Genomic DNA, 12218 nt, shown 5'->3' on the forward strand with positions numbered 1-12218 from the left:
TCAAAATTGTATATTCGTATTACAGAAGAGGTTTCATTTCTAGTGAGATTAGGTCTTTACGAAAAGTAAGGACTCTAAGAAACCACGTTCCCCTAAAGCATACGCATGAATATCTTGGCAAATATTTGTCCATGTTTTTCTGTACATTTTGGAACACACCTTGGATGGCACACCTAACCCACCAGTGACACTTCTTGTATCCAGTAAATTAAATGCAGTGCAAATTTTTCTTGGCAGACACTGAGTTCTACTCCCTTGATGATAAACCGATAACCATACCATGGTACTGCGGCCCTTAGAAAAATATTGGCATGTTCAAGCAAGGTTGTTTTTAACTAACTTTTCAAAATCATGACCATGATCTTATGATTTACTGTTGAGTCTTACTACAGAATTTCTTAGACTTTTTCACTTTAAGATAGTGCAGGGCTGGAAAGCCTGCCAGTTTTATTTAATAAGTCTTTAATTTATGGACACAGCAAACATCACTTGATTAATAAGTCTCAACAAATGCTGAGGTGTAACTGCTTCAGGCATTCCTAAAGACTGTCATAACTACACCACTAGCATTCATTATGTGATTGTCTTGTGCATTATGGTCAGCTGATAACTGTGTAGTGATAACCAACCACTGGATTTACATACTGTATGTTCAAAGAAGTAACAAAATATAAGAACGGGATATTAGACAGTAGTATACGATATTACAAATTAATTCATAACTACCACTTGTGCATGTTAGTACTGAACACTAAAATAATTTTATTAGTGCTCAATTTATGCTCATATTCCTGCCTTTCAGAACCCGACTGGTCAGATCTGCTGTTTTAGCTGTGAGATCTCCCAAAGTCAGTGATATTTATTGTGCAGTCATCCAGATGAACAAATGTGGATTCAAAATGAATAATAGTATACCTTGCAGAATATATCTTGTGTACTAGGGGGTAAATACGTTTTGGATTCTCTATATATTATGATGAGCTTAGTTTTTTTTAGTGATTGTTTTAAATGTTCACTTGGCAAACATTAGAGAGTGAAAGCAGTAGAGACAAGCAAACTTCCAAAGATGACCTGAGGCCTATGACAACACCCTGCTTGATTTTTATTTAAAGTTGTTAAAAGACGGTTAACCTGTATTAACAAAGAGGGTTAGTTAATGGGCTCAGCTTTAATTGTGCACATTGATGTGTGCACGGTGTGATTAATAACAACTTTTTTTACATAATGATCCACAGATCTCAAAAATACCTCAGGGTATATTGATCAAACACATTTCTAAAGATGGTACTTTCCTAAAGATGATAATATGCTGCAGTTGGTTATTCAATTATGAGAATTGGTCCTGGGGTATATAAAATTATATATATTTCTTTCTCTAGGATTGTGTGTCTTGATATTTAATGGGATTTAATGTTGATTGTTCCATCAGTCTACAGTGCTAGAATGGATAAGGGGAATCGTGTTATTAAGAGAGTTAACTCTGTAGGTGTTAATTCAGTTAATATATTTGGTCTTAATCTGAAGAAGTCAATGAGGCATGAGAAGTCAATGAGGCATCAAGTAGATCTGATATTGTTTCCATTTATCATACACAGTTACCACTAATAAAATTTTGTTTAGAATTAATTTATGTGTTGCTTTTAGAAGTTAAATGTTAAGATTTTACCAACACAATGAACCTGAATTCCACCAAAACATCCAGTGTATTCTAGCAGGTGTTAAGCAGCTAGTTTATTAAGAGATATTTAAATGAATTGTACATTCTTCAATTTTAAAATTGTAAGTGGAAATTTGAAATAAACCTCTATGCAAATCATGTTTTAATTTGAATTAAGCTCCATTTGTTTTGACTGATGACTAAATACAGTGCACAATCGATTTGCTGGCCAAAAATTCTTATCTGTTTCATGAGAATGTTATTTTAGAATGAGGAGGTAAAAAGACTGAATCTCAACTCACTCACTCAGTTTTTACAACTGCCATGCAAATTAACCCTCTATGAGAAACATGCTGAATAAACAAGTCACAGGAGACATAAAATAAATCTCTTTTTAATCTCTTTTGAAACACAGGGTCCTTAAAATTCATTTACAAAAATATATCTGGTTAGTGCTGTATCTTACTGCTGTTCCATAAATCAGGTTTAGAACAATATTTCATTATGTATTACATGTTAATGCTAAGATACTATTGTATTTTAAGATAGTATTATTTTTTTAAGACTGACATACTATTAAGCCCACATTCAGCTTTTATAAATTTGGCACTGTGTATGTGTGAGATAGTCATGGTTTGTGTTGGTGTGTCTGTTTAACTATGCAAACAAAGCACCATGCCATGTAGTTGCAGGGACATCATCGGTACATTACTGACGCAAACAGAAACTCAAGAATACAAAAAATACAATATGATATTGAATCAGTACATGGATATACTATTTTCTATCCTATTACCCATATTTATTCTAATTAAAAGACATCAGACATTATATAATCATGAAACTTTTCAGTATAATATGCAGTAGTGCTGTTATAAAAAACATTTTTTTTTTTAAAAAAAAGAACGTTGAGTGAGCAATGATGTTTTACTCTTCTCTCATACGATTATTAAAATTTTAAGAAGATTTAAGATTTAAAAGATTAAAGGGTTCACTTTTAAATGGGTGCACACTCCCCTCCCTGAAATTTGTACATAATGATCAGTAATCTCTCAACAATGCCTCAAGGAATAGTGATCAAACACATTCCTGCGTTGTAAACATGGTACTTTCCAATTAATATTATTAGAAACATACTGTAGTCATCAGTTATTGTAGTGTGGATCGTTACACAGTATTTATATGTATTATTTGTGAATATTTTATGAGTTGTTTTGATATTATCAAATAGCCTGTCATGAATTTATGCAAAAAATCCCACTAAATTCTAATTATTTTCATTTCTATTACAACACATTTCTTCATACAAATTCTAATTATGAACTTGATTCTTATGAGCAAACATTGCCTTCATTTAACAAGTTTCAACTTGATTGTGATCAAGTTGACGAAAACAATATGGCACTCAAAGTCTCATTACAGGACTCTTCACCAAACTGTTATTTCCTTTCTGGTTGAAAGGCAGAGGTGGTCCACACTTAGAAGTGTTTACACAAGTTAATAATGCCTGCCTATAAATGCCAGCACTAGAGTCAATGGAGCAGGCATTCCTGCACACAGGACTTGAGAGCTTGGCTACACACCCACATCAGGTATACACACATGCACACACGGCCAAGGAAAGGTTGACAGCATCAGTGTTAGTAGTGATGTGGCGGTGCGTGCCTGGAGACAGTATTGCTGCGGGATCTCCAACATCTTACTATTTAAGCAACCTGAGAACACATCACATGTTCATAAAGACTTTAGAAGATATGAGACAGCCAAACTGAATACTAGTTTCTGTTAGTTCAAGACAGCAGCAGAAACCTAAAAAAAAAAAAAAAAAAGTTTTTTCTGACTGCATCGGTGGACTTTGACCCAAAAGACGAAAAACTCCCTCCTGGTGCTTCCTCAGACAGTCACTGCATCTGCACAGGTAAGGTCAAGTGAGCATACGGTATTTAAGTTTTAACAATGGTCTGAGAAATATGTTTATTTAGTAAAACGGCATAAAAAAGTTTATATTAATGAATTTTTTACTGCAATATTTTACATTTTTAATAAAATCTTTAAAATTATAAAAGGACATTTACACTACAGAAAATTGGTTTAAATATAGAACAAGGAAAATGCACACTGAAAAGCTGAGTGGGTAAAAGTGCACCAAGTTAGTGTCTTATCTTTACCAAGCCTTTTGTGTGTTCTTTTGATGATTAATAAGGGCTGATATGGTATTCAGATCAAGCAATCCTAATGTAGGGAGTGCACCTGTTTGTAGGTGTTACAACATTTCAGCCCTTTCTAAGTGTGACTTACGTTAAGACCCCAGTGAGTCATAAAGAAAAAAATGTAAGATTCCTAACTGTTTTCTAATATGGTGGGTTGGCAGCATGCCGCCTCTCCACTGTAGTTGAAAACAAATTTTCCCTTGAGGAAAGGCCAAGTGACTTACAAGTTCAACATCTAAACTCCTAAAGGCACATTTAAAGTTTGTATAAAAAAAAAAAAAAGAGAGAGAGAGAGACTAAGGAGAGAATGAACTAAAGGGTTACTTAGGCTAAAGTAAAGCAAACAGGCCAGTTATGGCTTATTTGTGTAGACATGAGATGCAAAACAGCCTTCATAATTTTTTCTTCACTTCAAGGAAGCAAAATACATTTTAGACTTTAAATAAGCCTAGACATGAAATTCCATTGGTAGTGTATGTTAGAGGAAGAAAGGGGATTATAATTGCCAGGTTTTAACAGTTAAACTTGACAGTTACACTATAACCAGTGAAACGTATTCACATCAGAGCCTGTCTTCTTGTCAGATTCTTTTGTTTATCTGTCTACAGTTATCCCGTCTCTGTGGTGTTTGTACATAGACTTGAAGAAAGAATATCCCTAGGGTTATTTGTCTACATTCTGAACTACATCCAGAAATGTAACTTTTCCACACGATCATCTTTGCTCTTATTATATCTTTCAAAAAATGTTAAATAAAGCGATGGGGTGTTTATTCAATTTGTAACATTATTGCTTTAAATGAATTGATATTTTTAGTTTTTAAAAATCATATAAATCATGATTTTTTATTTTTTTTTTAACCACGATTCTAATCGAATGTGTTTGGATCCACTAAAAAGTTTTGAAATACTATAGAACGACAATATAGTCTGTTAAAATAAAGTCTGTTACTAATGCCTGCTGTCACACCTGCACCAGATATTAAGCCAAGAATGCTGAAATGGTTGCCAAAAATACCAAGAGATTTAAGAGTACTGAACATTGTCACAAATGCGTTCATATTTTGATTCTGCTGCCAGGAGAATGATTCTTATCTATTCTTATCTTATCTGTCATTAACTGGGTGACTTTGTGGTAACTTGGTCATTTGCATGAGACCATACTATGCATGGCTTGAAATTCATATATTGGTGTCTTTTTTTTTTGTAATAAATGAAACATAGAGCTGACAATGTCAAATAAGTCATACAAAAATCCTCAGTATGGCAAAGTAGACGTGTAGAAAAACTTGTAGATGTGTTGTGCACTTTTATCACTATATGTCAAGCTCATAATTTTGAATTCTTTCTCTCAAACAAAGACTGGAAAATGTTAATGTCCGAGAAACATTTTGTAATATGTATAATCTTTAAAAATGCCACACTCGATGTTCTCCGAATGTCACTGTCCGAATGAGACAGTATGAATTATGGTCATTTCGAGATATAGTCAACTCTAATTATTATAGTGCTTTACTATACAGCATACTGGCCAGCTGTCAGAGAAAACAATGGGTTTGTGCAAGCTGTTTCCAGCAAAGAATAAACTCAAGAACTTGAGTTGAAATGATATTTAATAGCCTATTATCAGTAGGGGAGATGTTTGACTGGTTAATCTTTACCTATAACACCTATAACACTATAAATGTTATAAGCCGGCTTGCTGTGCATAATGCCCATCTGAGCTTTTTTTTCTTCCTACATATTTTACTAATTGCTTTTTCCTGGTGTCAAACCAGGATGAATGTTCAGTAAGCATTAATGTCTTTGCGAATGAAAAACCAATCTAAATTTTTAATTTGTTAGTCATTGTTTCCCAAAAAGGAAAGAAACAGAAATGGCACTTTGAAATCTTTAATGTGATGCTGTTTACAGGTGGCAAACGGTCTTGAATGACTTCACACATTTGCTAAGTCTACAACCAAACAAGGAAGCGTCTTTCTTAATAAGAGAGGATAAGGTAGGGTGGGTGGAAGTATGGGAACATTCCTTTGATATTTATCTGTAACGTTTAATTTGATTACCATCTGTTAATTTTCCAGGAAACCTCGAACAATATCTTAGACATAAGGTATTGTTTTCAGATTAGTATTCCTTTTTTGTAAATGTAGTAGCTTATAGTAAAACATAAATAAATAAACAAACAAAAACAAATAAATGAATAAATAAACTTTTAAAAGTACAAAATTACACTTAAATTGTCTCTGAAAGCAAGCACATTTGAAATATAACCTAAAGCCCTCAGATTTAAGGACCGTTAGTGATTAATTAACAGTTGTTTTTATTCACCTTTATTAGTCGGTATTTACAGGAAGCATCCCTGACTAAAAGATTAAGCAATCCGACCGGTTCTGACGCAAAGGATAGCTGCCAACTCAACCAAAACTGTTCGCCAAATCCCTAAACGCTTCACTTCTCAGTATCAATGAGCACCACTGACCCAGCAAAAGGAGAAACTCTTAATGCCACTGAAATGAATTTTCAAGTCTTTAACCAAACTCATTTAAAGATCAGTCACAGGCGCTAATCTCTTGCCTACGGAGTGTGTTTGTGTCCCCTTTTCTCCTGTGCTGAGTCAATATGGCCAAATGTGCCAGGATAATGGACTTACTTCAAGCTGTTGCTACACAGAGAGAACGGCAGTCTGCGTGTGTCTAAGCTGACCATAGATGAAGGGAAAGATGCACCCCATTTTCCAGGGAGGGGAGAAGGATGAAAGGAGAGAATGCAGGAGCAGTAGGAGGGCAAGCAAGCTAGATCAGTGTTAAGAGATGAGAAGGGGGGATGTTTAAATGTGGATAACTTCATTTCCTTTAGGGTTAACCAGAGTGCACCTTCAAAGACACTACCAACGTCTTATATTTGTGGTAGCACAGAGGTCTGTAAACATTGTATAAAAATGTCCCCTACTCTCATCCCCCTTCCCCCTCTTCCATCTCTTCTATAGACTGATAGACTGGCAGCTCGTCTTTGGCTTTCTTTACTATCAATGGGTGTGGAGCCATCATCAGATTTTATGAATTTGAGTGTCACCATGTCCAAACAAATGCAAGGTGTATCAATGAGCATGTGGCATGCGAGAAATTATACTACGGACGTGTAAGAACATTTACCGATAATCAACAATGACCATTTAAGCTCTCATTCTCCATCTGTGCTCCCTTTAATTCATCAGCAAAAAGGTTACACAAGGCCATCATTACTCAAGCACATAGATACCAAATACCACTACACTCTTAAATCCCTAGGGCAGTATGTAATAAAACAGGAGTATTACAGAAAATGAAGATGAGTTCACACACAGAAAATGAAGATGAGTTCACACACAGTAAATGAAGATTCAATCTAAAATAGAATATTGGTCTTTGCTTTTTTAAATATGATTATTAAGCTTATTTCTAGACATTTTCATTTCATACCTGGATTTATCTCATGGCAGATTATCTTGCATTTTATTTCATTCTAGAAATAAATACTTTTTAATAAGCAACACTATCTATCAGTAAAATGCTTTTCTGAATATTTGTATATTTATTTATTTATAATCTCACAATATATATTTGTCTATATTGAATTAATTGAAGTCAAGGTCAAATTAAAATTCTAATCTCCTACCATCTTAATGTCTCGCATGATTTTTTTGATTGTTCTTTCTCAGTCAGCAGGTTTCAGTTGCTATCAGTCTTTTGTCTTGAGTTGTGTCCTACTTTCCCATTGGGGAATGAAAGTCCCATTTTATAATCTTTCATTAAAAGCTCATGCTGACTGTGGAGACAGGGGACTGCGGGAATGGCACTTTGAAAGTGGGAATCAACTACATCTTATTTACTCAAACATTTGCCTCAATTGTATACTAGTGACCCGTGAGTAAGTTCTGCAGCCCAATCCCTTTTGGTCTTTGCCTCTCAGTGCTACACCGTGAATTGCTTTGGTTTCCTTGCCCCATGTGTTCCCTACCACTTAAAGAGACAAGCAGCCTCACTAAGACACATATATCTCTTAAAAGAAGTTTGGATTCTGACTTTGACTATGGAACAGGACAGCATAGTGTTGATTAAGAGCTACCATCTTGAAACCAAACCCTAAGTATTGATTCTATCTTAAAAGTATTACTTTTGAAAATGTTGCTAGTACATTTTATTTTCAGTATTACTTACTGCAATGTTCATTCATTTCAGTTTAGATATAGAGATTACAGTGAAATGCCTGTCCAGTTTGGAATCACTTGCTCATATCCTGTTGTCATTTTTAATTTTGAGAGTCTTTCCGTATTTTCTCAGGAATCACTTTTCTTCTTCATTTTCAGGAGGTCATGGCTAGCCCAGTGCGGGTCCCCCCAGATACTGCCTTGCTCCAGACAGCACGCTCTTTCTCCAGTTTGTCCGAAAACTCTTTGGCTGTTTTGAAAACAGAAGATGGGACAGTGGAGACTCTGGAGCTGGTGGATAATAAGCCACGACTGGACAGTACTGATCGTGCCCTTCCAGGACTCTACCTGTCCTGTTTTGACATGCTGTTCACTGAAGATGCCACATGGTTGGTGAGAGTGGCGGACTCCTCTGCATCAGTCGCTAGTGGACATAATCCAGGACCATGTCCAGAGCCAGAACAGTGCCCTGTGATTGACAGTCCTGGATTAGGGACTGAGCCACTGTCCCCTGGTCTTGAAGAGCAGGTGGAGGAGAGATCTTTGGAACAAGTACAGAGCCTTGTGGTGGGAGAAGTGCTAAAGGACATTGAGACAGCTTGTAAGCTGCTGAACATCACACCAGGTAAGAGGCTATATCACTAGGGTTCTGAAATGTGAATGTGTTTTAAAATGATGTAAAAATCATATTTTTACATCTGTTTATCTTCATTCTCTTTTAGAACGTTGTACAGTGTTGCAGTTTACATATTTAGAAATGTCATTATCAGATAATGGAACGTTTGGCAAGAAAATGGACATCTCTAATCCACTGATGTGTACTTTGTCCTTGGCACCATGCAAACTGTATGACGTTCAAAGAACCATCAGATTATTTTTTTTATTTAAACAGAAATTGTGAAAGATGTTTGCGCAGAGTACATCTAACGTCAAAACATAGCATTATACACCAAGGATCTGTTTAATCCCCATTCTTGCATGTGGAGTTGTTGCAAATGACCCGAGAACTTTGTTGGAGTAGCTTTACTTTAGGGCTTTTGGTGTTTACCCAGCAGGTGGTGTCTAACTGTCCAACCAAGCCCTTGTCCTGCGCAGGTGAGGAGCTCTGACTAAAAGAGTAAACATCAACAGCCAGCTCCTGCATACTGTGTTGACGTGCTCTAAAACATTTAACATTACCGAATAAAAGAAAAATTTCTATAGCTTAACAATACAAAAAGAATGACTTCCCTGTGTTTGTATTGCTCTAGATCTCCTAATCTATTCAAACCTCACTGATACTTGCTCTTGATTTTATTGCTGTGTGCTTACTGGACTTACTGACATTTCTTCTAACTGACAGTTGTCATGGCAAATTTCACTCCTTTTAAGTAATTGTGCTACACCTCCTTGGGTAAACACTCGTTCCCCCGTTCACACTTTTGCTTTTTGCTTTCCTTGAATGACACATGATCCTTGAATCACATTGGCACATCAAAACAAACAAAGCCCTGTACAAACATTGCAAATCCCGATGTTATTTGAGTGATGCCTCTAAGGTAGATGGGGAGGAAATGCTGAAAATTGTGCAGTTAGTCAAGATTATATCGGATCTTTCAGATCCGGTGGAGTGGAGTAGTGGAAATGTTCAGAAGTGGCTGTTGTGGACAGAGCACCTATATCGACTCCCTCAGGTGGGCAAAGCATTTCAGGATCTGGATGGAAAAGACTTGTGTGCCATGACTGAGGAAGACTTTCGGCAGCGTTGTCCACAGTGTGGTGACACTCTCCACGCTCATCTAGATATATGGAAATCAGGTGGTTTACCTTTGCTTATACATGCATAACATACATATTGAAATGAAAAATTCATGGCATGACAAGTTCAGTATATTTTTGGTATAACTATTTTAAATGCATTACATAGAGTGAATCACTTACAAGTTTCTCTGTGTGCTTAGCTGCCTGGATGAAAGAGAGATGTTCATTGGGAGAGTGCAGAATCACAGGTAAGTTCAGCTATATACTGATATGTAAACACATCTGGGGAAAAACCTAAACAGCATATTTACATTTATTAGTCAAAAAGAAGACAGAAAATAGACTATTGTCAAATGCTATCAGACTAACTGGTGTCATCCAACAGAGAGAGAAGAATTGTGGTCAGAAGCTGATTCTTCTTGCTCCGGTCAGCCAATCCATTTGTGGCAGTTTCTCAAAGAGCTCTTACTTAAACCACACAGCTATGGGCGCTGCATCCGCTGGCTCAATAAAGAGAAAGGTATAAAATTTTATCAGGGGAATTCAATCCAGTAGTTTCAGTAAATGGAAGCTAATATTATTCGGCATAGTGAGACCTTGTTTATTGTTTAATATAAAAAAAAATTATGTGTCACTGCTAAATCGTTTTCTGTATTGAGATGAAAATTTATCAATGTTTTATCTGTAGGTATTTTCAAAATTGAAGATTCTGCTCATGTAGCACGACTCTGGGGTCTGAGGAAGAACCGGCCAGCAATGAACTACGACAAGCTTAGCCGCTCCATAAGGCAGTACTACAAAAAGGGAATCATTCGCAAACCAGATGTGTCTCAGAGACTGGTCTATCAGTTTGTCCACCCAGTATAAGTCCAACAACAGTCCAACAAAGACAAGAGTACAGATTGTTTGCTATGCACTGACAAACTGCCTAAGATCTAGAGTCTATGTGCTCTAGTCCTTTTCTGTGTTTAACTCATGTTTTGGTCTGGACTCTGTGTTGACTGGATTAAATACTGCTTTATTCCAAGTGCCATTGTGCAATGAAATCTGACCACTTTTACATGAAGAATCTGGTTCTAATCTCAATAAAACATTTTACATCAGACATTTTCGACTATATAGGTCACATAAAATTCTTGGCTATCCGCAGTGTCTGCCTGTCTCCATCTATCAGTTAGCTTATTAGCAAAGAAGAACTTAAGCAATAACCTAGAATCATTTTTTTAGGCACTTACTAAATGTGGAAACAGGTTTAAAACATAAAATTTGCTTTTATTTTATTTTATGTTTTTTTGTAAATTATTTCTTTAGTTTGAACACTGACGTTCATCAAACACTTGTTCTTCTCTGACAGCTTTCATAGCACTATGTCAATGCTTGCAAATTTTGTTTGAGCAAACCTCCACTCCCTGTGCGAAGTGGCCAACTCAGGCACATGTTTGGGTTTGGTCCTGGCCTCCGCCCAACTCAGCTCTATTTTTTTAAGGCCTAATCACACAGCAAACTTAACCCTTAAATTAGAAAAAATTAAAATTAACCCTCCCTTAAGGCATCAACAGTAAATAAAGTCTTCACCTCACTGAGCTTCCATAAATGGTCATCCTCCACTGGAAGCTCATCTTGTGCTCTCTCTGATGAGCTGCAAAAGGCAAACTTGCTGGCTAATGACTATTGTTAATAGTGACATGTTCTTAGAAAAGGTCTTATAAGAATGTTCTTTTCAAGTTAATAGTTAGGTAAATTGTCAGGTTTCAAGGAACTGTAATGAATTAATGTAAGTGTAATGTAAGTGCATGTGTGGGGCTGTGCTTTTACTTTTTCACTGGATTTCTTTTATGCAGTGTCTGCCATTGTTAATAATATAATGATTTGTTAATACATTGACATAAAAACGTTCTGTTACCTAGAGTCTCCATCATGTTTTTTATTTAAGTCCTTCCAAGTTCCACATTTACTATATTCAAAATAAAATCATAAAAAAGCTAACAATCTGTGTTTTTTTGACTTTTAATTAAAATTTTGGTTAAGTTTGTAATGCAAAATGGAGGAATAAAAATGAAACCCATTGTGACAAATGGGCTATTGGTAACTTCTTCTTTGTCTAATTTTAAAATGTAAAGCAGTGGTTTAATGTTACGTCGATCATCCAATCATTCATATTGTTTAATGATATATGAAAATCATTATGTTTATATAGTATTCACTTACTCAAAATGTAGTGATTAATAATGTCTTATAAGTCTTAATTATATGGTATAGAAGTACTGATGACTAAAGATACTAATCAAATTAGTATCTTTATATTTAGTTTTTCTCCAAAAAGAGAATATGTATGTTTGACCATTTACTTGAGCACATACAGATTCTTTTTACCATTACTGATACATAATTTTGTGATATGAGTTACAGTTATTGAGCTTTCAGAC

General features: G+C 35.6%; 1 protein-coding gene across 2 annotated transcripts; it reads left to right on the forward strand.

Moving 5' to 3' along the window:
* Window positions 1–3177: 3177 nt before the first annotated feature.
* LOC113642674 (SAM pointed domain-containing Ets transcription factor) lies at window positions 3178–11778 on the forward strand. 2 transcript variants are annotated; one of them, XM_047813390.1, is made up of 6 exons: window positions 3178–3249; window positions 8212–8677; window positions 9652–9849; window positions 9993–10040; window positions 10178–10312; window positions 10481–11778. In XM_047813390.1, exons 1-6 carry the CDS (start codon window positions 3193–3195, stop codon window positions 10657–10659), a joined length of 1083 nt encoding a protein of 360 aa, XP_047669346.1. In that variant the 5' UTR covers window positions 3178–3192; the 3' UTR covers window positions 10660–11778. The 2 variants fall into 2 exon arrangements, with proteins under 2 accessions (XP_047669346.1, XP_027002081.1); XM_027146280.2 differs by having other exon boundaries at window positions 3179–3575.
* The last annotated feature ends 440 nt before the right edge of the window (window positions 11779–12218 follow it).

The sequence above is a fragment of the Tachysurus fulvidraco genome, chromosome 5 (genome assembly GCF_022655615.1).
Source record: "Tachysurus fulvidraco isolate hzauxx_2018 chromosome 5, HZAU_PFXX_2.0, whole genome shotgun sequence".
Classification (NCBI taxonomy): domain Eukaryota; kingdom Metazoa; phylum Chordata; class Actinopteri; order Siluriformes; family Bagridae; genus Tachysurus; species Tachysurus fulvidraco.

What these genes read in the sequence shown, in the direction of transcription:
- LOC113642674 (XM_047813390.1), top strand. Translation starts at nt 3,193, where the DNA reads ATGGAGCAGGCATTCCTGCACACAGGACTTGAGAGCTTGGCTACACAC. An exon ending in TGGCTACACACCCACATCAG is followed by an intron (nt 3,250 to 8,211) that starts GTATACACACAT and finishes CTTCATTTTCAG; the next exon opens with GAGGTCATGGCTAGCCCAGT. An exon ending in TCTAGATATATGGAAATCAG is followed by an intron (nt 9,850 to 9,992) that starts GTGGTTTACCTT and finishes CTGTGTGCTTAG; the next exon opens with CTGCCTGGATGAAAGAGAGA.